Genomic DNA, 26,563 nt, shown 5'->3' with positions numbered 1-26,563 from the left:
TGAATGTAAATTTATAATTATTTTTATTCCCACTTATACACATATGCGACCAGATTTTTTTTTAAATGACCAGGTCATTTTAAGCTATTTTTTTCCCCTCTAAAGCTTTATTACTTGTTTATTTTATTTTTATTTTTTCCCAATTTTTGTCATTGTTGAGAGCTGAACCATTGACAGGACAACAAATATGTCAAATAAGTAAAAATAGGCTACCTTGGCTGCAACATCCAAATCAATATTTTTTATACTATGTTTTGTTAAATACTCATTTGCTACATAAAGTTACACACATAATTATTTACTGACTGAATTGTTATTAGCTATAATCACCAGCTACAAGATTAGCCCAGTGTAAGGAATGTACCTTTTACAATGCTTTCTTGTTGATTGTCTTGAAAATACCATAGCAAAATAAATAATCTTTGCTAAACTAGTCTTTTCTATAGGATGGCTGGTGCCAATGTGCAATTTAAACATTAAAAAGAATCCTTTTTTTTTCAGGCATTTCCTGTTCAGGCATGGGCCAGACTCAGCCAATCAGAACTACCCACACACCTCCAACACAATATACTCTCCACCTCCACGTCCTCTGCCCTGCAGCACCTTTTCCCGGCCCACATTCATTTTCAACAAGTCGTACAAGTGCTGCAACTGGAAGTGTACTGCCCTCAGTGCCACAGCTATCACCCTTATGCTGGCCCTCCTTCTTGTTTACGTCATGGGTGAGCCATTCTTTTGATATTTTTAATATTAGTTTCACAACTTAGCTTTTAATCTATTTTTTATTACGCGCTTCCTTTTTAATATGTAATGGGAAACCTAATAGAACAAAATTAAACAGATTATATTAATTTGTTTATTTATATAAGCAAATTGATTTTGGACAGGGCAAACCATATTTCTTGGTGGAAATATGAGTAAATTGTTGAAATTAATTTTATTTGTCTGTGAATTGTTTGTCAGAAAAAAAAAAAATCCTGGGACATTCGCTGCACATTCAGCGCAGATTCATTATCTGTTTGTTTTTCATTATCATATTGCACTGTGCTCATTGTGCTGTGCATATTCTGCTCGCATTTCAATGGCAACGCTCGGATGCAGACCTGGCTCTAAAGAGCCACTCAAGAGCCTGCTAGGGCAATTGGCTGGTCCATGGCCGCCCTTGTCTTGACAGAGAGGCACCTGTGGCTCACCCTCTCAGAAATGTCCGACAGGGATAGGGCCGTGCTGCTGGACACCCCACTCACTCCTTGTGTAGTGGGTGGGTTTCTTACTCTCCTTCAGGAGAGTAAGAAACAGGCAGTGGCATTCCAGCGGTTTCTCCCACACCATTCTCATGGGGCTGCTGGGCAGGGGCAGCCCCAATTTCAACCCACCACCTCCCATTGGGAGGTACAAAAACGGAGAGTTCTTTGGCACTCTGCACCAAAGCCCCGTGAAGTGACAGATCTGAGGACTGTCATCTTCAATAAGAGGGCTATGGTGAAAAAAATGCTGTCTCATAGTGGTCCAGAAGAACTCGCCATCAGTCTCGAGAGACAGATACCCCTAAGAGACATCCTGGCAGCCTGGAAAGCTCTGCCAGACGTTTCTCAGTGGCTCCTGCCCACTGTAGAGCGAGGCTATTCGATTCAGTTTGAGTCTCGTCCGCCCCGTTTCGACTAGGTTCTTCCCACTCTGGTGGGAAGTGAGCAGGCTCTGGTCATGGAACGAGAAGTAAACACTCTCCTGAGGAAGGAGGCCATCAAGGTGGTCCCTCCATCAGAATTAGAGTCCAGGTTCTACAGCCGGTTACTTAATAGTTACAAAAGAGGTTGGTGGGTTGCATCCTATTTTGGATCTACATCAGCTGAACCGCTCACGGTTCAGCTGAGACTCAGGTTCAGGATGCTCACCCTCAAGCAGGTTGTGTATCAAATCAGATCCAAGGACTGGTTTGTCACAGTAGATCTAAAGGATGTTTACTTTCATGTATCCATCATTCCTTCTCACAGGAAGTTCATGAGGTTCGCTTTCGGGGCCGAAGCTTACCAGTATCGGGTTCTACCATTTGGCCATACCCTCTCATCCCACATCCTCAACTATATCAACGATTAGTTAGCGGTCCGGCATCGAGATGTCGTTCTCGCTCACATGAAGGTTTTGGGGTTTTGGATGAACTGATCAAGCAGTTCCAGGATCTGCTAGGGCTCATGGCAGCTGCATCCAGTGTTATCCAACTTTGCCTTCTGTACAGTTGTGGCTCAGGACCCATAGGTTCTCACAGAAGGGCATGTTGGGAACCCTAACCCTATCTACATCAATTGCCTAGAGATGCTGGCCGTGCTTTTAGCATTGTAGCATTTTCTCCCAAATCTCAGAGATCACCACGTGTTATCCGAACGGACAACACCTTGGCGCCCCCTGTACAGGCTGTCACACCAGATCCTCCTGTGGACCTCGGGGAAGCTCCTCTTAGTGAGAGCAACTTACATCCCGGGTCATTTGAATAAAACAGCAGACACTCTGTCAAGTCAGGAGTTGAGACCCAGGGAATGGCGGCTCCACCTTCATGTGGTGGAGCAGATTTTGGATACATTTGGCAAAGCCCAGGTGGATCTGTTCATGTTTTAAGAGATGGTTCCTCTGGTTCCCCTTTACTCCTCCAGCCAGATGGCATGGCTCAGGCGTGGCCCATCTGTACACCCCCCTCCCCCTGTCTCGCTGCTTTCACGAGTTCTAAAGAGAGTTTGCCATGACGGAGTCCATCTCTTTTAGATGGCTCTTATGTGGCTGTGGCCCTTGGGGCGCACAGCCCCGAGGTTCTGGCTTCTCCAACGAGGTGGTAGAGACCATTCTCCACTCCAGAGCTCCCTCCATAAGGAGGTCGTATGCCGCCAGATGGCGCCTGTTCTGCTCGTGGTGTGAGCACCACCAGCTGGATCCAGTCCACTGCCCGGTTGGTTCAGTGCTGGAATTTCTCTAAGGACAGTTCACCAAAGGGTTCGCTTTGTCCATCCTAAAAGTCTCCCTGTTCCATTTGGGGTCAGAGCTCACTAAAGCTTGGAGATTGCTGCGGGCTGGTCCACCCCGCTGACCTTTGTCAGGTTTTACAACCTGGACCTCAATGCTACTTCTGGCCCCTCTGTCCTTCGACCTAGCTGTGCCCATACACAATAGTCAAGGACTGGTCAGTCTGGTGTGATTGGACACTCGTTCCCAAATCGTTCCAATGCAGCTTGAGTTCTTAAAAGGGAACGTCTCTAGGTTATGTATGTAACCCTAGTTCCCTGAGGGAACGAGACACTGCATCTCTATGCCACACTGCTGGCTCACTGCACTGCATCTGTGTTTTATACTTTCTGGTCGTGACTTCACCCCACCGTTGACAGCCCATGTCCAATTTTGACAGATTACACACATTATTTCAAAGCATGGACAACGTGGTCGCATTCCCAAAGCGTTCCGACGCAGCGTCTCCTTCCCTCAGGGAACTAGGGTTACATACGTAACCTAGAAACGTTAGTTAGTAACCATACCAAATAATTTTAAGAATTTTGATAATGTTTTAATAACACAAAGGTTGTGTTCGCTATATGTGTTTCCAGTCCCCTTCTTGCCTTCCACGTTGTGTGTAGGGCTTAGTTTAATTACAGGTGCACACTCCCGTCAAGTTTGCGTTGAAAGTCCCCTGGACAGGTAAAAACAGAAGACGTTGCAGAATGAAAAATGAAGGAACAGAGAGAAAGCAGTGAGGGCCGAGTAGAAATTTCAGGTTAAAGAACAAAACAAAAATTTAGTTTCCAAAGTTTGGGATCATTTCAATCTAGAAACACCAGTTTTAAAAAAGCTAAAAAACAAAAAAATATATATAAAGTAATTTGAAATTGATTTATATTTTTATATTTATTTATATAATTTATGATTTGTTCATTTACAGTATTTCACAAAAGTGAGTATGGACTATAAAGCGCACATATATAAGCCGCACCCACTGAATTTTAAAAATATTTTTATTTTTAACATAAATAAGCCACACCTGTCTATAAGCCGCACCGTCTATAAGCCGTCTACACTACCTGAATGAAAAAAGGACGAGTTTTGGAAACCTGTCTGTGCTTATATGATTTCTGTTGCAACTGGAGTTAGCGAGCTATCCCTTAACCCAGACTCAACGCGTTACAACGTCTTGTATCTAAACAGTAGCCGACCAAGTCATTATTCACTGTCTTCCTCCTTCCTTTCACAACTATTTCTCTCAGGAGTTTATCTGTTGGCATCGTTGTGAGTTTAAAAATCACCCGGTGAAAGCTTTTTTCCCGAAGCCGTGCAGCTCAGAACACAGGTGAAGTGCGTTTTTTCATTTCCATTCAGAAATTTCATTGGTCTAATGTTATGTCGCTCAGTTTTTTGGCTTGAAGTTTGTGAAACCGGGAAAAACCCAGGAAAAATCCATAAATTAGCCACTTCGTTGTTTAAGCCGTGGGGTTCAAAGCGTAGGAAAATAGTAGCGGCTTATAGTCCGAAAAATACGGTACACCATTTTAGTATGTCTTCCCAGGAGACAATACTATATGAATGAAATTTGGATTTGAGAGAAACTGACTTGTAGTGTGCAGCACATGGTCTGAGCACTGACAAGCGGACCTTCATGCCTTTGCAACCTCTAAAGCAATACTGGCAGCACTCCTGCATCTTTTTTTTAAGCCAGCTTCTGCACCTGACGCACAGCACAAGGACTTAACTGCTATGATCGACCCTTGGACGGCCTGTTCCAAGGGGATCCCGTCTTAGAAAACCTCTGTATGACCCTAGCCACTGTAATGTAACTCAGTTTCAGTGTGTTACCGATCTTCTTACAGCCTAGGCCATCTTTGTGGAGAGCAACAAGTTTTTTGCCACGAGCTACTATGTTCAACATCCAATGATGTGACGATTCATCCATCCATGATCCATAATGATCAATATGAGAGATTTGTACTCAAAACACCAAATTTTTACTTCTCTAATACAAAGTACAAAGATTTGTATGGTCCTGTCATCTAGACAAAAACATGAACATGATGAATAGGACATTTGCATGGTTACATGACATACAGCTGTTATCACTAAGAGTGTACTCACTTTTTTTGCTAGCTATTTTCACTGGCTGTATTTTGAATGGCTGTATGTTGAGGGGTTTTTTTTAGACAGTAAATCTGTTCTGACAGTAAATCTGCACATTGACTACTCTAAAGTATATCCAAGTTTCATTTATATAGTATTGTCCCTTGAGATGATATACTAAAATGGGTTGCTGAAATGTGAGAGGAGAACTCACTTGTGTAAAATACTGTATATATTTGTATTTGCATTTTGATGTAATATGGCAATTCAGAGATTGCAATGTCAGAAATTAAAATTAACATTTTTCTACAAAGGAAACAAATTACTTGTTTATTTTAGGACACTGGTTTTATTTTCTTTTGTATCTTTACTATTGCTTTATAATAAAGAAAAATTACTTCTTATCCAATCAGTGTGTGTAAAATTAAGGTGCAGTGATTGCATTATCTAAATCTATAATCATTATTGTATGCTATGTTTACAGCTCAGTACAAACTGAAATTGCACAAAACACTGTGGAGCCAATTTAATCATATAGTAAGGTTTTATTTTGATTTTACATATTCCTTTCAGCTATCTTTTTCTCTCAAACACACAATGCTAAATATGACATTTGAATATCTTTCATGAAATTTTGCTCTTAAGACTCATAAATTATTTCCAACAGACCTTAGAGTAAATCACAAAATGACAAATGGTAGGCCTCTAACATGTGTTCAGTGTTCAGCTGTAAACATGGGCTTTGGCATTTTAAAGTAAATAATGAATGCTACATCTATAAACATTAATGTGCATATTACTCACAGAGATTGGGGATAAATCATTTTATGGTGAACAGTACTCATATGACTTTAATTTCATAAAACAGTCTTGTGAAGTGCACTGCATTTTCAACATAGTGTTTTTGACAGATGAGAACATTTTCATGGATTCTTTTTAAAGCCTATTCTGGTAGTGCCAGTCATAGGGTTCTATTTTTAAGGCTTGTGCCACTGGAATGATATTTTTTGACAGTCAGAGCCAAGCAAAAATGTTCAGTGTCACTGCTCACTGTTGAATTATCATCCAGATGGACATCTGAATGAGTTAGTTAGCATGGGATCCGCCTATATATTATTAATAAGCTGAAGAAGGAACGCAAATAGGAAACAATACTAAGTTTCTGGTTTGTGATAACACTTTAGTTTAATGCTTACAGCCATGCTTTGACCAGACTGCAGATTTTTCTTGGATGAGAGTTTTATTCACAAAAATATCAACTGCAAAGTTGCATTGCATGTTACTAGGCTGATGGGTAATCTCTCACTCTCTCTTTCTCACAGACATACACACAAACACACACAGCCATCAATTCCAAAGTGGAGGATATAAGAAATACATGACTGAAATATTTGCAAAAGAATGTAAAGATATACAATTGGATCTGATGTTATTTAACTTAATTTCTACTGAAGCTAAAATACAGCAGAGCTCAACTGAATATTCCACTGGAAGGTATAGGATACGACGGGAGCTTAGGCACTGTGAAAGCTGCACTGCTACTGTGAAAATGGCAACTGAATGCCACAATTCAGTCAAATTCTTCTGATGCCCTCAGAATCACTCGGAATGATTGGATGACACAAATGACTAAACTACAGTGAAGAAGTTTGCAGCTCAGTGCCACCATCTTTGCTTTCACTTTGCTTTCACTTTGCTAGTCATTCCTTTTGTCTCAATCATTTAGAGAAAAGAGCTGCAAATTTTTTTTATCTATCTCCTAGATTAATTATTTTGTGAAATAAAGGCTGGTCAGAAAAAACTTAAGAGGCACGATGTAAATAGCATTTAGGACCAGAGCTAGTGCAACATTAAATTTAGTGTATCATGTGAGGTAATTAGGAGTGCAAGCCTCATAATGTACAGTGATAGTCGTAACTAAATGTATTCATAATTTTGTAAAAAATATATATATCTTCAGGATTATTTAAAAAAAATCATGCTTTCAAGTATATATTAGGTTTTACTTGTAATTCCCATCCATATACTCCAAATCATGTATGATTATAAACTATATATATATATATATATATATATATATATATAGAGAGAGAGAGAGAGAGAGAGAGAGAGAGAGAGAGAGAGATGTGTGCATGTGTGTGAAGGCAGTGGAGTGGTGCAGTTGTAGGGAGAAGAGGCGGTGAAGGTGGATAATTTTATGTACCTGGGGTCAACTGTGCAAAGTAATGGAGAGTGTGTAGGAAAAGTGAAGAGTGCAGGCAGGGTGGAGTGGGTGTAGAAGAGTGGTAGAAGTGATTTGTGATAGAAGTGCATCTGCGAGAGTGAAAGGGAAAGTTTATAGGACTGTGGTGAGACCTGCTATGTTGTATAGTTTAGAGACAGTGGCATTGACTAAAAGGTGGCGCTGGAGGTAGCAGAGCTGAAGATGTTGAGATTTTCATTGGGAGTAATAAGGATAGACAGGATTAGAAATTAGTTTATTAGATGAACTGTGCATGTAAGACATTTTGGAGACAAAGTGAAAGAGGCCCGATTGAGATGGTTTGGATATGTGCAGAGGAGGGACATGGGGTATATTGGTAGGAGAATGCTGAGGATGGCGCTGCCAGCAACGAGGAAAAGAGGCCAAGGAGAAGGTTTATGTATGTAGTATTAGAAAACATGTAGGTACAGTAGTTGGTTTGAAAGAGGCAGATATAGAGAACAGAGTAGTATGGAGACGGATGATCCACTGTGGTGACCCCTAATAGGAGCAGCCAAAAGAAGAGGATATATATCAGAATCAGGTTTATTGGCCAAATGTGTTGACACACACAAGGAATTTGGTTCCAGCTGTTAGTGACTCTCAAAGTACAGACATAAGTAAAACTATACATTCAACTTGGACTATACAAGACGAAAACAGACAATGTGAGAAAATATAGACAGTATGAGTATTAAATACAGATTATATGACAGATCAGTAATGTACATAAAGTGTTAGAGTGCATGATAGTGCAAATAACAGTATTGTGCATCAGGTATGATAGAGTTACTTTAGAACTTTGTACAATATACTGTATAGCAGCCAAAGTGTGTGTAACATATACAGATAATGTGGCTGATTGTCAGGGGAAAGAAACTGCTCCTGTGGAAAAAAGGTAATCCGGGGTGCGCTTTATAAAGAAAGCGCAGCCGTGAAGAGCGTGTGGATTCCGGAAAGGAAGAAACACATAGGAATACGTGTGACACGGAAAACACCGACAAACATGCACCAAACACCTTCACATACCAACAATAACCGACAAGGAGTGTGGATGAATGAGGGGTTTATATAGGAGCTGGGGATGAGTGAATAATGAGCCCCAGGTGTGCATTTTTGAATCCGGGGGCTTCAGGGAAAGCGGAGTTTTTGACAGCTGCCGAAGGGGGCGTGGCAGGTGGATTTCTGACAATAATACAGTAAAAAGTATAAATTAAAAACATTACAAAAGTAACAACAAAAAAAAAGCTCCACGTGGGTCGGGGTAAAAAAAGGTCGATAAGCGGGCATTTGGTCGTTCAGCGGGCGCAAATTTCGGTCGAAAAACTGTTTGCTAAGCGAAAAAGTCGATGTCCGAGCCGGTCGATAAGCGAGGTACCACTGTATATATATATATATATATATATATATATATATATATATATATATATATATATATATATATATATTAGGGATGCACCGAAATAAAAATTCTTGGCCGAAACCGAAAACCGAAAAAGGAGGAAAGCAAAGCCGAAAACCAAAAAAAACGAAACACCGAAAGAAATTATGGCAATTATTATTACCATTGCATTTATGTCTATGACTGTGTACTAACCTTACTAAAATCAAGGCATTTCAATTGCATAAATTAATATTAAAGTTTCAAAGAATTAATCAATTACAAATTATTAAAATATTTATTTAAAGCACATTGCAACAATGCACAGGATAAAATAAATTAAAATTTAGTCTTAAATGTTTAACTTTAATGCACTCATGTGTACATTAAATAATAATGCACAGGCCCTCTGGCCTGCTGAAAGGTTGTAAAATTAAATATGTTCTTTTATAAAAACAAAGTTAATTTAGAACAAGTGCAACTGCTTAAAGATACAACAATACAACACTATCACTGGGAAACTTCCTGCCTTTTCAAAAACGTCCGCCACAGACGGATTGCGCATGCTCGGAGGGGTTTTGCTTTTCTGTGCGTTTGCATTCCTCTGATATTCAGCATAGCGATCGGATGTTTGGATTTCAAATTAAACCCGATGTGGAGAAAGTTTTTGCAGACGAAATTTCGTCATTACATGTTTTGCAAATCGCTATCCGTGGGTCTTTCTCAGATATACTGAAACACGTCCACACCGCAGACATGTTGTTTTAGACATGCACGTGCAGGCAGCGGTTTCTGTTTGCGTCACCACAACAAACTGTTTCGGCCGTGTTTTTTCGGTGATCAAAGTCTTTCGGCCGAAAACCGAAAATGCACTTTTTGGCCATTTTCGGCCGAAAATTTTCGGTGGCCGAATATTTGGTGCATCCCTAATATATATTATATATATATATATACACACTGTATATATACACACTATTAAGCGCACCCAAATATAAGCCGCACCCGTCTATAAGCTACATTGAAACTAATGAAATTTACACAGGCTTTAATGAAAGACAGTGTCTGTAACACGGCTTGTATCTAAACAGTAGCCTACAAAGAAAGTCATTGTTTACTGTTTTCGTTCTTTCTTTCACAACAATTTCTCTCTCTCTTCTTTTGGCATTATCGTGCATTTAAAAATCTCCATCGGTGAATCTTTTCTCCCGATGCCGTGCAGCCCAGAACACAGGTGAAGTGCGTTTTTTCATGCCCGGTTGTTTTCAGCGTGACGAATAATTCGCATTTACTGTTGACAGTCCGAGTGAGCGGCGGGTCAAACGTCAGAGGAACCTCATCCATATTTATGATGTGGTGCGGCTCGATTCAGTGGGAGCGCATCTGATAAAGAGTTTCATTGGTTCACCTGAACCCGTTCGGCAGTTTCATTGGTCTAATGTTATGGGGCTCAGGTTTTTGGCTTGAAGCTTGTAAAACCGGAAAAAACCCAGGAAAAATCCATAAATTAGCCACTTCGTTATTTAAGCCATGGGGTTTAAAGAGTGTGAAAAAAGTAGCGGCTTATAGTCCGGAAAATACGGTGTGTATATATATATATATATATATATATATATATATATATATATATATATATATATACAGTGGAACCCGTTATGTCGATGTCCTAGGGGTCGCCAAAAGCATCGAGATAACCGATGATCGAGATAAACGAAAATCAAAATGGCGGCAATATATTAACGTGCTTGAAATTTCTTTATGTACATGATGTGCTTTAATAAAAGAGAATGTGCATGCATGTGTTTTTGAAGGTTTTTTTTACACAACAGCGTTGCCGCAATTTGTTTGATGAAGGCATGCTATAAAAATACATACAGTACATGTTTATCTGTCAGGAATCCACCTGCCACGCTACCTTCGGCCCCCTTCAGCGTGTCAGGTGCTTTCTCGGCCGCTTTCTCTGAAGCTCCCGGCTTCAATCGCGCACATATGGTGCTCGTTTACCATCATCACCAGCTCCTATTTAAACTTCCACACTCTCACTGTCCGTTATTGTTGGTATATGTTGGTTCACGGCAGTCGTTGTTATCGCTCATGTATATCCCGGTACGTGCCTTCCCACCGGCACTCTCTCAACGGCTGCTCTTTTCTTCCCAAAGCGGACCGCGGATTCCCCCCGATCCTGCCGGTGTTCATTCTATGCTTTTGATGCTCATCCCACGTTCCGCGCCGCCAAGCGGCTACCACATTCATCACATAACATTTAATAACAAAAGGCATATGTGCACTAACTAACAGCAGAGATTCACCAGTATACAATACAACACCTGTAGCAGCTGTAAGCCTTGATTTTTCCGCCACTTCATGAGTTCTTCTGCGGTGCACCGAGATAACCGACGTTAAATGGCAATTTTTCCCCCCTTGTGCTCGAGATATCAGGGTTCGGCGACATAAAAGAATCGACATAACCGATAAAAAATGCTAAGACAAAGCGAGAATTTGGCGGTTCCACTTCAAAACGTCGACTTAATAGGGTTGTCGAGATAACCGAGGTCGAGATAAGCGGGTTCCACTGTATATATATATATATATATATATATATATATATATATATATATATATATATATATATATATATATACACACTGTATATATACACACTGTATATATATATATACAGTGGAACCGGATATGTCGATTTCCTAGGGGTCGCCAAAAGCATCGAGATAACCGAGGTCGAGATAAGCGGGTTCCACTGTATATATATATATACACACTGTATATATATATATATACACACTGTATATATACACACTGTATATATATATATATATATATACAGTGGAACCGGATATGTCGATTTCCTAGGGGTCGCCAAAAGCATCGAGATAACCGAGGTCGAGATAAGCGGGTTCCACTGTATATATACACACTGTATATATATATATACACACTGTATATATATATATACACACTATTAAGCGCACCCAAATATAAGCCGCACCCGTCTATAAGCTACATTGAAACTAATGAAATTTACACAGGCTTTAATGAAAGACAGTGTCTGTAACACGGCTTGTATCTAAACAGTAGCCTACAAAGAAAGTCATTGTTTACTGTTTTCGTTCTTTCTTTCACAACAATTTCTCTCTCTTCTTTTGGCATTATCGTGCATTTAAAAATCTCCATCGGTGAATCTTTTCTCCCGATGCCGTGCAGCCAGAACACAGGTGAAGTGCGTTTTCATGCCCGGTTGTTTTCAGCGTGACGAATAATTCGCATTTACTGTTGACAGTCCGGTGAGCGGCGGGTCAAACGTCAGAGGAACCTCATCCATATTTATGATGTGGTGCGGCTCGATTCAGTGGGAGCGCATCTGATAAAGAGTTTCATTGGTTCACCTGAACCCGTTCGGCAGTTTCATTGGTCTAATGTTATGGGGCTCAGGTTTTGGCTTGAAGCTTGTAAAACCGGAAAACCCAGGAAAAATCCATAAATTAGCCACTTCGTTATTTAAGCCATGGGGTTTAAAGAGTGTGAAAAAGTAGCGGCTTATAGTCCGAAAATACGGTGTGTATATATATATATACAGTGGAACCGGATATGTCGATTTCCTAGGGGTCGCCAAAAGCATCGAGATAACCGAGGTCGAGATAAGCGGGTTCCACTGTATATATATATATACACACTGTATATATATATATACAGTGGAACCGGATATGTCGATTTCCTAGGGGTCGCCAAAAGCATCGAGATAACCGATGATCGAGATAAACGAAAACAAAATGGCGGCAATATATTAACGTGCTTGAAATTTCTTTATGTACATGATGTGCTTTAATAAAAGAGAATGTGCATGCGTGTTTTGGAGGGTTTTACACAACAGCGTTGCCGCAATTTGTTTGATGAAGGCATGCTATAAAATGTACATACGTTTGTTAACAACAAAAGGCATATGTGCACTTACTAACAGCAGAGATTTACCAGTATACAATACAACACCTGTAGCAGCTGTAAGCCTTGATTTTTCCGCCACTTCATGAGTTCTTCTGCGGTGCACCGAGATAACCGAGGTCGAGATAAGCGGGTTCCACTGTATATATATATATACAGTGGAACCCGGTTATGTCGATGTCCTAGGGGTCGCCAAAAGCATCGAGATAACCGATGATCGAGATAAACGAAAACAAAATGGCGGCAATATATTAACGTGCTTGAAATTTCTTTATGTACATGATGTGCTTTAATAAAAGAGAATGTGCATGCATGTGTTTTGAAGGTTTTTACACAACAGCGTTGCTGCGATTTGTTTGATGAAGGCATGCTATAAAATGTACATACGCTTGTTAACAACAAAAGGCATATGTGCACTAACTAACAGCAGAGATTTACCAGTATACAATACAACACCTGTAGCAGCTGTAAGCCTTGATTTTTCCGCCACTTCATGAGTTCTTCTGCGGTGCACCGAGATAACCGACGTTAAATGGCAATTTTTCCCCTTGTGCTCGAGATATCAGGGTTCGCGACATAAAAGAATCGACATAACCGATAAAAATGCTAAGACAAAGCGAGAATTTGGCGGTTCCACTTCAAAACGTCGACTTAATAGGGTTGTCGAGATAACCGAGGTCGAGATAAGCGGGTTCCACTGTATATATATATATATACAGTGGAACCGGATATGTCGATTTCCTAGGGGTCGCCAAAAGTATCGAGGTAACCGATGATCGAGATAAACGAAAACAAAATGGCGGCAATATATTAACGTGTTTGAAATTTCTTTATGTACATGATGTGCGTTAATAAATGAGAATGTGCATGCACGTGTTTTGGAGGGTTTTACACAACAGCGTTGCCGCAATTTGTTTGATGAAGGCATGCTATAAAAATACATACAGTACATGTTTATCTGTCAGGAATCCACCTGCCACGCTACCTTCGCCCCTTCAGCGTGTCAGGTGCTTTCGCCGCTTTCTCTGAAGCTCACGGTTTCAACTGCTTACCGAGAGAGCCGTGCTCCTTACCGGCGTCGCTCCTTACCGAGAGAGCCGTGCTCCTTACCCTGCTCGCCCGCGCCGGTAAGGAGTTGAAGCCGGAGCGCTGCGCTCCGTTCATCGCATAACATTTAACAACAAAAGGCATATGTGCACTAACTAACAGCAGAGATTCACCAGTATACAATACAACACCTGTAGCAGCTGTAAGCCTTGATTTTTCCGCCACTTCATGAGTTCTTCTGCGGTGCACCGAGATAACCGACGTTAAATGGCAATTTTTCCCCTTGTGCTCGAGATATCAGGGTTCGCGACATAAAAGAATCGACATAACCGATAAAAAATGCTAAGACAAAGCGAGAATTTGGCGGTTCCACTTCAAAAACGTCGACTTAATAGGGTTGTCGAGATAACCGAGGTCGAGATAAGCGGGTTCCACTGTATATATATATATATATATATATATATATATATATATATATATATATATATATATATATATACAGTGGAACCGGATATGTCGATTTCTAGGGGTCGCCAAAAGTATCGAGGTAACCGATGATCGAGATAAACGAAAACAAAATGGCGGCAATATATTAACGTGCTTGAAATTTCTTTATGTACATGATGTGCGTTAATAAATGAGAATGTGCATGCACGTGTTTTGGAGGGTTTTACACAACAGCGTTGCTGCGATTTGTTTGATGAAGGCATGCTATAAAATGTACATACGTTTGTTAACAACAAAAGGCATAAGTGCACCTACTAACAGCAGAGATTTACCAGTATACAATACAAACCACCGTCCATTCTCCATACAAACCTTTATTATATTCTCCAACATTATAAACACACAGATCGCTCAAAAAAAAAAAAAAAAAAAACAGCGGCTGCACAGTGCCGTCTCACATTTAGTCCACATGTGGAAAAAAGAAAATAAACAGTAACTAAGTTTCTGAAAACTTATGACCATCAGGCTGAAGTAATCCGCACAAACACACAAAGCAAAGTGTCCGAAAAAACTTACGTCCGCGATGCCGAGGGGGAGATAAGCTGAGCGAGAGAGAGAGAGAGAGAGAGAGAGAGAGAGAGTTTGTAAATGGAAAAATAGGGAAATTAAAAAATACCGCGACCGGCGTCACGGCGCGAAGCCGGAAAAAAAACCCGGAAGATCCAAAACCGAACCCGAAACCAAAAACGACAGAAAAGTCTCAAACGTGAATGGCCGAAGGGGGCGTGGCAGGTGCTTTCTCGGCCGCTTTCTCTGAAGCTCACGGTTTCAACTGCTTACCGAGAGAGCCGTGCTCCTTACCGGCGCGCGTCGCTCCTTACCGAGAGCCGTGCTCCTTACCCTGCTCGCCCGCGCCGGTAAGGAGCACGGCTCTCGGTAAGGAGGACGCGCGCCGGTAAGGAGTTGAAGCCGGAGCGCTGCGCTCCGTTCATCGCATAACATTTAACAAAAAATGCATATGTGCACTTACTAACAGCAGAGATTCACCAGTATACAATACAAACACCTGTAGTATCTGTAAGGTTTGATTTTTCCACCACTTTCGCGAGTTCTTCTGCGGCTGCACAGTGCCGTTCGACATAACTGACGTTAAAATTTCTAATTTTTCCCCCCTTGTGCTCGAGATATTAGGGTTCGGCGACATAAAAAAGTCGACATAACCAATAAAAATGCGAGAAAAGCGAGAATTTGGCGGTTCCACTTCAAAAACGTCGACTTAATAGGGTTGTCGAGTTAACCGAGGCGAGATAACGGGTTCCACTGTATATATATATATATATATATATATATATATATATATATATATATATATATATATATATATATATATATGCAAAGGTTGTTGTTGACATATGGGAAGAAATGCTGTAAAGTAAGAATGCTTTTATAGGAATCTAATTAAATTGTACATTTTTTTTCAATTTACAAAATGTAAAATAAGAAAAAAAATATATAATTAATATATAATATAATTTGGTGTGAGTACCCTTTGGCATCAAACCAGCACCGATTCTTACAATTGTGCACTTTGTACACTTATAAATGTAGGTAAGACATTTGACCGAGGCAAGTATCTTGACATGCATCATCAAGAGTGAGTCATAGACAGATGTGGGCAGAGAGAATCCGGTAATTTTCCAAAATAAAACATCATTCAGAATCAGATAATAAATAAAACAGAAATAATGTAAGTTATGTATTCTTTCTGTGCGGCCCGATGCCAATTGACCCACGGTCCGGTGCCGGTCCACGGCCAAGGGGTTGGGGACTACTGACATAGACCATAAATTTTTATAAGCAGGCTGAAACAGTCATTAACAGAGACAGAAACAGCAGTGTAGGAGGCTTAAACCTGGGTGAGGAACAGCCAAACTTTGCTGTTAAGGTGGGTTGTGGACAATTTCATGTCACAGGTCATACACTATGACTGAAGACTGAGCACAGAAACACACAAGGTAGTTATACTGCATCAGGAAGGTCTTGTACAGGCAAAGATTTCAAAGCAGACTGGGTTTTCAAGATGTGCTGTCCAAGCTATTTTGAAAAAAGCACAAAAAAACAGGACCATAGATGCAGTGATCGCCAAGGAAACTTAATGTAGCTGATAAAAGACACATAATGTTTGCTTCCCTTTGACATTGGAAAATGTCCAGCAGTGGAAACCAGTGGGACCCAGGTACACCCATCTACTGTATGGAGATGTCAGATTCTTTAATGAGGTCTATCATTAACGAATTGTGGCCAAAAAAAAACATGCCTTTGACATTGAAACAAGACTAATGAATTATCTATGCATGAATAATTAAGACCTGGGGTGCAGCAAAATAGCAGCAGGTGCTCTGGACAGTCAATTCAGAATTTCAATATTTGGCAGATACCAGTGGAGAGCGGTACAATCATGAGTGAAGCATGGTGGCGGTTTCTTGCTAGTTTTGGGCTGCATTTCTGCAAATGGAGTTGAAAAAGTTTCAGGATCAATGGTGTTCTCAATTTTGAGAAATACAGGTGGATACTTATCAATCATACATCAACAGAGAGGCATCTGACTAGCCCCAAATTTATTTTACAGCAGTACTATAAACACAGATATATACTTCCCTTAATTATTCTTTATTGAAATAAACCATTTTTTGCACTAATTGCTACAGATGGTGCTGTTACTCTTTTAGTAACCTACGTTTTCCAAAGATGATTATGTTAAAAAAAAACAATCTGTTGCATTAAAACAAATAAAATTGTAATGTTGAAATAAATAAAGTTTTGTATTTGTTTGTATATTTATTTTTTTGCATTATTGCCCAACCATAACTCAAAATCCACTTCTATCCATTAGTTGTACAACAAAAACATCACTGTCTTACAATAAAAAATATTAGATCAGTCTTGTCATGAGTGCCAAGAATGTCTGTAAAAGCTTTGAGAGAAAGTTGATTTAGGAAAAAATCTGGGCAAGTTTATAACAGGATCAGCAAAATGTTGAACCTTCTACAGAGCACTGTGAAATGCATTAGAGTAAAGTGCAAAAAATATAGCATAACCCAGACACCATCAATATTAGGCTGTCTTTCCAAAGCACAGAGGTAAGAAGGGAGTTACATCGCTCACTGGCTAAAATAGTAGAATCTGTGTAGACTTCAACAATATCACCAGCCTCTTACATGTCTGGCCTCTAGCCACAGATCATGACAAAAGCAAGCCATTTATGAGAAAGGCTAACATAAAGGCATACCTGCAGCATGTTAATGGCATGTGATCAAATCTGTGAGCATTTTAAAAAAGGGAGCATTTTGTCTTAAAGTAAAGCATTGTATTTGGTTCTCATTATTTACTGTCCACTACTGACAATGTTCGGTTTACAGACCAAGAAATGTCTTGAGGAATTAGAGTTGTTAATTTATTTCTGGCTGTGAAACTTGTGCCTATTAAAAAAGAAGCCAGTGCCAGCCCCAGGAATTTTCTCTGTTTGAGGTGGCTGGGCTATCCTATTATAATTCATTGAGGTGTCATTGATCGGCCCATTCTGTCTGCATTCTTTGTCTAAGAATGCTGTGTTCCTCCACAGATGCACAGGCTGCCCTTTCAGCACACTGAATGGAAAAAATGGCAGGCATAGAGTGCACCATGCTATGAATTATTCCTTGCACACCAGAGCCTAAATGTCACTCATCTGTGGAATATTTACTAACCCCAGATCCGTAGGTCGCTACAAACCAACTCTAGTTCTGCTTGCCTTTAAGTCTCTTTTTGTGGGTTCTAAATATTGTTTGAATATTGGAAAGGATAGTGGCAGCTTTTTATAGGACTACCATGTCTTAAGCTTTCTGTCTATTTTTTTTTTTATTAAATGGTGGGGATAACAGTGTTTTATTTCTATGTAGTTCAGTGGAACCTTGGAGCTCACGGCCTCAGCGCTCGCGACCTCGCATGCTCGCGACTTTCATTCCGACCGGCGACTCTCATTCAGATTGGCTCGCCCGCGAGCTGCTCAAAACGCTAGTTTTAACATTTCTAATCAAGGTTTATCTCATTAAAATTGTCTAAAAAATGCTTTAAAACTATTTTTATTATGTATGGAGTGAAATAGTGTTATTTACTCATTTAAATCGATTTCGTATAGTGTTCTTTGGGTTTTTACTGGGTTGGAAGGGGCGTATCAAAAGGTCGTGAAAATTCAGAACTCGCGACCGGTCTTGGTCCCTAACCCTCGCGAGCTCCGAGGTTCCACTGTATTTGTTTTAAGCATTTGAATATTGTACTATATGAAGGGGATTTTCTCGCATCAATTGCAGTTTAGAATTCTTGTACTTCTGGTAAATATGATTGAGAATTTAGAATGATTCTTATTCTGTTTTAAATAGAACAGAGATTTGTGTCTTTACTATAGTGAAAGAAGTTCAGAAAATAATTGAAAAATCTGAAGACTGTGAAGACAGGAAATCACATTGCCAAAGGATCCATTTGGTTCATCCGTCTCCATACCCCCTGTCCTCTACATCTGCCTCTTTCAAACCACCTAGCTGCATGTCTTCCCTCACCACGTCCATAAACCTCCTCATTGGCCTTCCTCATTTCCTCCTTCCTGGTGGCTCCATCCTCAGCATTCTCCTACCAAAATAGCACATGTCTCTCCTCTGCACATGTCCAAACCATCTCAATAGCACCTCCCTCACCTTGTCTCCAAAACATCACGCATGCACTGTCCCTCTAATAAACTCATTTCTAATCCTGGATCCATTTGGTTCAATTTGGTTAAACTTGTTTATTGTGTTCATTATTTTGAGCAGTTATCTGAGCATTTGTTAATCTAGCAATTTAACTGTTACAACATATGGATTCTTCTCTTAAACCCTCATAGTGAGTCATTGTTATAAACAATTAGTTTTTCATGTTTCACATGCTGTCACATGTTGTCCATACAAGATTGCACCTCTCCACCACCCACACTTTGCTGTCTCTCTCTTTAGTCTCTCTTGTTCTTTATTTATTTTCTGTCATCCCCCACTTTCTCTCTCTCTCTCTCTCTCTCTCTCTCTCTCTCTCTCTCTCAGTTTCTCTCACATACAAAAAAAGTCATTATAAAAATCATAAGCGATTAAAAAAGCGATTATCTTCATAAGTTTTTTAAAAGGTTTAAACAACTAACACTTTTTGCTCAAATACAGAATAAGCAGTATATCTTGTTTTGTATGCCAGGAGTACGGTGGCCGAGAAGTGCAAAACACATTAACAAATCAGAAAACAAAATAACAAACCAGAAAACAAAATAACAAATCCGCAAACACATTAACAAGTCTAAAAACACAACGACAGTTTAGACAAACCGTAAAGAGTAGGTATAGTTTGTGAATGGACCATTACCGATCATTGGACAAGACACCTGTCATTTAAGTTATACTGTCAGGACGTGTGGGTGTCTAGGTGAGTGTCTCGGGAGTAAGAGGCGGCAGACAGAAGAGGCAAGGCCTCGCATCCCGCCCTGGGTTGGTGGAGGGGGTCTGGTGGAGGGAAATATTGGAATGGAATAAAAATCCTGTGGCACTAGAAAAGTTGGGTGCTAGCAGCGGACACAGTGGGACTTAAGGCGAACTGCCACCGGGTACAATGCCTTGGAGATCAGGAAAGGCCAGATGAAGCATGGAGCGAGCCTCCAGGAGGCTGCCCCAAGCACTTTCTTGCTGATGTGATGAGGCGGAGCGGAGCCCTCTGTGGAGGTCTGAGGCGGAGCGACATCGACTGCGGAGGTCTGAGATGAAGTGACGGCCTCTGCGGATGTCTGAGGCAGAGCGACCACGTCGGGCACAGGATTGGGCACAGAGCGATGCCCTCTGCGTGACTCTGGAGCGGAGCGGTGCCCTCGGCGGGACTCTGGAGCGGAGTGCCTTCCTCGGCGGGGCTCTGGAGTGGAATGGCGCCCTCGGCGGGACTCTGGACAGGCTTGGGGGAATGCTTGGCAGGGCAGACGGGCATAAAAGTGATCTTGGCAAGTTGGAAGAGCTGGGCAACTTTCCCATTCAGGCAGAAGGGCTGAGGTTGGGCAGTTCTTGGGAGTTCTTAAATGCGCCGTGTGCCCAGAAAAACCTGACATATACAGGATGTATGAAATCTTATAACTTTGTTTCTTGTACATGTGTTGAGTTCTCCGTCCACTTTAAACAATATATATACTTTATATACCGTTTAGTTTAAACTATATATAGCCCAGAGACACATTTGGTTTTCTGTCTGTCTCTTTCTTTATTGCTTATCTGTCTCTTGTTGTCCATACTGTTTGTGTGGGTGGGTGGCCTTTGGTAGGTTTATAATCTGACATGTGGATTAATACCTGTCAAATAATTGAGTGGATAAGGGAGCGATCTTACTATAGAGAAAAAAAAACAATATGACCGTACAGACCTATGAAGAGAAAAGAAAACAGAAATGTCAGAGGCTTTAGGAAACGCTTAACACTGTTGTCTTCCTCCAACTCGTTTATGGGAGTCCAATTATAAACAAATTATAACTTATTGATAACTGATAATGTCTCTTTGACTGCATTTGAGCTGTTGCTGTTGTTCAGACATAACTAATTGTTAAAAGCAGTCAGGAAATAGAGTTAATAAGTAACAATAGTTTGGGGGAAATGCCATGCCTGGAACGCTTGCTCCTTCCTACCGGCGATAAGTTTCCATTTTCTGGCATGAATTTCTAACCTTAAGCTTACAAATCTAGGTTCTGCAAGCGTAGAGCTAAACATTTATTTCACGTACTGCCATTGAGTGTTACCATAATGGGCACTTGCAACATCCTACACATGGGAGAGAAGATTGCACAATGAATGCATACATATAGAATCAAATTGTGGTTTTAAATATCCAGCAGTGTCCAAATTTTTATTTTCTCTTTGTTTCTCCAGTAACAAAAGATACTTGCCTATTGTCAATATTTTCCCGCTATGAGAAATAGTTGTTTTTCAACTACAGGGCGTTGTGTACATGGAAAAACGTGAATACAGTATGTAAGATTGAGAAATGACACTGGAACTTGAATGGTTATCAATAAGCCTGTCATTTTCTATGCAATTGTTCCTGAGATGTTTCAGCCCCTTTTTTGGCATATATGGCCCTCGCATAATCTGGTCTCAACAACACTAACCCACCTCCTGCAGAATCCTTCAAATGCAATTTCATGTGCAGCAAAATCTAATCTTCTCTCACACATCTTGTCCGCAGTCATTTTGAGTTTAATCCAGATAACTGTTATGGGGACAATTCTGCTGACAAACACTCACAGAGGAATGTATAACCTGCTTTATTATTATTATTATTATTATTATTATTATTATTATTATTATTATAAAATGGAAATCCTATATAACAATTTATGTTAAATTTCTTAGTGTTTTGCACAGAAAGAATTTATGATCATGATTTATTTATTATTCATTTACATTCAGTGTTATAAAAACATACAGTTATACAAACAGAAAATGCAAAAAAAAAAATCGTGACACTGAAGAGACATTTGGCCATGGTTTTTGCTCTTATTGTTAGTTTAAGCAGTTGAAGTGAATGGTAAATACAGCAAACATGAAAAAAAACGTTTTTTTTTTCTCTCAATTAACACGTTGTATACTTATGGCTGATCAAATTAAAACAAGTGAGGCATCTGTTTTTGAATCTCCAGTACAAATCATGGAGTTTATTATCTTAAATATCTGTTGATGAAGTATAGAGAAGGTCAGAAGGAGTTGCATTGTGTGTTTGTGGATTTAGAGAAACCATACGACAAGTCAAGTCAAGAAGCTTTTATTGTTATTTCAACCATATATAGCTGACGCAGTACACAGTGAAATGAAACAACCTTCCTCCAGAACCCTGATGCTACAATAAACAACATAAGACAACAATCACCAAAACAGAAAAACACAGGGCCAAGGACTAGTAAGTGTCCTCGCCACATAAATTGCATGTGTGCAACCTGGTGCAAACAGTGCAAAGACAACACAGGACAGTGCAAGACAATACACACAAACACAAAATAGCTCTGCCAGTAAACCTGTCGTAACGAGATAAAGCGAACAGTAGCAAGCAAAAATTTAAACAGAATATTGTGCAAAAGAGCAAATAGCAGCAATCCAGGAAGATGTGCAAAACAGCATGTAAACAATTTATGGTATTGAAATGATGTAGTGTGAGTGGTGCTGAATCACAGGTGTGCGAAGTGAGTACGAGTGTGTGTTGAGTCCGGGTTGTACAGATCAGTCACAGTTGTGTGTGTGTGTGTGTGTGTGTGTGTGTGTGTGTGTGTGTGTGTGTTTAGTTCAGTTCAGTTCTTTGTTGAGAAGCCTGATGACTTGAGGGAAGAAACTGTTACACAGTCTGGATGTGATGGCCCGAAACCGCTTCCCTGATGGTAGTGTGTGCGACAGGTGTGTGTGGTCATCCACAATGCTGTTGGCTTTGCGGATGCAGCGTGTGGTGTAAATGTCCATGAAAGAGGGGAGAGATACTCCGATGATCTTCTCAGCTGTTCTCACTATCCTCTGTAGGGTCTTGCGATCCGAGATGGTGCAGTTTCCAAACCAGGCAGTGATGCAGCTGCTCAAAATGCTCTCAATCGTTGGGATGGGCTTTCCTCAGCCTTCTCAGGAAGTAGACCCACCACGGTCAAGTCATCGGCAAACTTGATGATGAGATTCAAGCTGTGCATTGCTACACAGTCGTAAGTCAGCAGAGTGAACAGCAGTGGACTGAGCACACAGCCCTGAGGTGCCCCAGTGCTCAGTGTCTTGGTGCTAGAAATGTTGTTTCCAATCAGGACTGACTGAGGTCTCCCAGTCAGGAAGTCCAGGATCCAGTTACAGAGAGAGGTGTTCAGGCCCAGTAGGCTCAGCTTCTCAATCAGGTGCTGAGGGATAATCATGTTGAATGCTGAGTCCTTGTTGTCTAGGTGAGTGAGGGCCAGATGGAGGGTTGTGGAGATGGCATCAAAAAGGCTTTTATGTTTTTTGCACCTTCAACTTGGAATGACCTACAGAAATCACTGCAACTACAGTGTCTAATTTCCTTAAATGATTTTAAACTTAAGTTAAATCTATAGAACATGAGTCCATCCATACGTGCAAATGTTTTAATTAATGGCACTTTTGTTTAATTTGAAATGCACTTGAGTTGTCTTTTTCCTTTTTGTTTGCTTTGTGATTGTGTGATTTGGTTTGTTCTGCTATTTTGGCCAGGTCTCTCTTGAAAAAGAGATTCTATATCTCAATGAGACTAACCTGGTTAAAAAAAGGTTAAATTAAAAAAAAAAATCGTCCGTGGATCAGTTTTGACGATATGCAAACTGCATGGGGCCCAATGCGGGTGGAAGCTGGGTCTTGATGTGCCTCATGACGAGCCTCTCGGAGCACTTCATCACAATGGGTGTGAGCGCGACGGGATGATAGTCATCGAGGCAGGAGACAATAGACTTCTTCAGCACGGAAACGATGGTCGTCGTCTTGAAGCACGTGGGAAAAATGGCGCTGCTCAGGGAGATGTTAAAAATGTCGGTGAAGACATCCGCTAGCTGTTGTGCACATTTCCTGAGCACTCTGCGAGGAATGTTGTCTGGTCCAGCAGACTTCCGTGGGTTAACTCTGCATAAAGTTTTCCTCACTTCAGCTATGGTTAGACAGAGCACCTGGTCACCGGGAGGAGGTATGGTCTTCCTCGCCACCATGTTGTTCTGCACCTCCAACCGGGCGTAGAAGTTGTTCAGAGCATCTGGGAGGGAGGCATCACGGTCACAAGCAGGTGATGTTGTCTTGTAGTTTGTGATCGCCTCCGCTGTCCTGGAAGTGGCCGTGAATTCTCTTTGCGTGTGCGTGTTTCGCCTCTCTGATGGCACGGGACAGTTTGGCCCTTGCTGTTTTTAAGGCCACCTTGTCCCCTGCTCTGAAGGCTGAGTCTCTTGTTTTTAGCAGCGCACTCACCTTCTGGTTGGAGCGTGTAGTTATGGTCTTGGAGATTGTCACGTCATCAATGCACTTGCTGATGTAGCTGGTCACTGTTGACGTGTACTCCTCCAAGTTGATGAAATCGCCATTGGTTGCAGCTTCCCTGAACATGTCCCAGTCAGTGCATTCAAAGCAGTCCTGGAGAGCAGACATGGATCCTGCTGGCCAGGTTCTCACCTGCTTTCGAGCTGGTCTTGAACGCCCGCTGAGTGGTCTGTATACTGGGATCAGCATAACAGAGATGTGGTCTGAGTCATCTGTCATCTGCAGCAATTCAGATCAATATTTGTCTAATAACATGACAATAACATAAAAAATGTAAATAAAATACAACCTAATCACCAGAGATATATACTCATGATATGCACAGCTCCTCAGAGGCTGTAAGCCAGTGGTACCGCAAACCCATTCCTGGGATGAGACAAGCTAGCTAGCTTTGGGGTTGGCCGACTTCTGCTCTCGATGTCTAGCTTTTCTTGAAAATTAATTTTTAAGTATGTCTAAAACCAAATGAATTTCTCTTACTCCGTTGGCATAAAAAAGTCTATCTCAGATGTGTTAATGTGTGCAGAGGCCTACAGACATGTTTTGCCAGTCGAACTTGGCTGTAACCATTTCCCTCTGACCAACCAATATGAGGACGGAAAGATGATAACACTATTCTGGGCCAGCTAGCTGGCCCTGTGAGGTGAATATGAAATCTGATAGGTTAAACAAACAGAACTATTTTTTAAGGAGACTATGGTAAAAAAAGGCAAACGGAACAGACTTTGCAGGCCCTAGGCAGATTAGATTGACTTGGCAGCACATAGAGGCTGAAATCTGATTGGACAAAAAATCTCACATCCACATACACGTACTGGAAGTAGTGCAGTGCAAGAGAAATGCTATGAAATGAAGAGAATAAACAGTTGGGAATAAATAAATACAATTTCATGAAACAAATATTAGAATTTAGGTTGTAAATGTAGGCCAGTGCTTCTGATAGTGTTTAGGCCAGCAGAGAAGGCTTTGCTGGCCTTTACCGCCCGCCACTGGTGCTGCGTGTAAGCTATTTTGCAACAAAATTATGATAACAATTAAACCAGACAAAATTGTGATTTTTAAAATGTGTATTAGTTTGCATGTCAGCTTCTGACCAAACAAAATGTTTATATTTGTGTATATGTGACAGTTTATATAAATTTCTGCAAATTTATAATTAATTCCTATAAATTCTGATAAATTCCTGGTAAGTTTCGAACTTAGAATCTCCCCCCTTCAGCCACAGCTCGCATCCTTGGGGTAACTATGGACAATGAACTGTCCTTCTCCTCCCATGTTGCTAATGTTGCTTGTTCTTGTCAATTTCTTCTCTACAACATCCGTAGGATTTGACCATTTCTGTCCACACAGGCTGTCCAGGTGCTTGTTCAGTCTCTTGTCATTTCAAGACTAGACTACTGCAACTCTCTGCTGGCAGGTCTACCTCTGAACGCTATTCGCCCACTACAAATGATCCAAAATGCAGCTGCATAACTTGTGTTCCATCTGCCCAAGTTCTCCCACACCACCCCACTGCTGCGCTCAATTCACTGGCTTCCAGTAGCTGCACATATCAGATTAAAAACACTGATGCTTGCCTACAAGGCCCAAAATAGACCTCATCACACCTCACACTGCACGCTGTCTGAGATCCTCCAGCACTGCTTGACTGGTACCATCTTCTCTCAGAATGAGAGGTAAGTATACTTTAAGGCTCTTCACTGTTCTGGCACCGAATTGCTGGAATAAACTTCCCCTAGAGTCCCTGGCTATCTTTAAGTGACGGTTGAAGACCGAGCTCTTCCTGACCACCTAAATTAGCACTTTCCAAGTTTGCTTTGCATAAATCAAGAGTTATAGTCTGATTTATTTTAAGTTTGTTATCTAGCATACAAGTGTAGATTTATTAATTGCTAGAGACTCAAAGCACTTTTGTATGTTGCTCTGGACAAGGGTGTCTGCTAAATGCCACAAATGTAAATGTAAAATTTTTTATATTTTGAAAATTTCCCAGATGAAGTTACTATGAAAAGATTCCAGAATGTTTCTGGAAACGTAACAGATTTTTTCCACCCTTGTTCAAAACCTATTTGCTTGTCTTCTTGATGTGCTTTGGACCATCAGTTGTCAGCAAAAAAAGAGTGCGAGTAGAGATTCAATAGCCCTATTAGTGCTGTACAAATTCAAACTACAAAACTTAATTAAGTAAAACTAAAAGACAGTCCATCATTACTTCAAGAAATAAATGTCAGTCAAGCTGGAAAAATCTCAAGAACTATAATTGTATCCCTAAGCACTGTCATCAACACTATCAAACATTATGTTAAAACAGGCTCTTATTAAGACCATG

At 40.7% G+C, this 26,563-nt stretch overlaps 1 protein-coding gene across 6 annotated transcripts in view; it reads left to right on the top strand.

Moving 5' to 3' along the window:
• LOC124385965 (teneurin-1-like) overlaps positions 1-26,563 on the top strand; it is a 269,690-nt gene that overhangs the window by 100,139 nt on the left and 142,988 nt on the right. For all 6 annotated transcript variants that reach the window (XM_046849510.1, XM_046849505.1, XM_046849506.1 and 3 more), the window contains one exon: positions 502-722. In XM_046849510.1, the coding sequence (XP_046705466.1) occupies positions 502-722 (221 nt within the window). The remainder of the gene's footprint in view (positions 1-501; positions 723-26,563) is intronic.

This window comes from Silurus meridionalis, chromosome 5 (genome assembly GCF_014805685.1).
Source record: "Silurus meridionalis isolate SWU-2019-XX chromosome 5, ASM1480568v1, whole genome shotgun sequence".
NCBI lineage: Eukaryota > Metazoa > Chordata > Actinopteri > Siluriformes > Siluridae > Silurus > Silurus meridionalis.
This window is presented reverse-complemented; position numbering and strand designations above follow the sequence as displayed.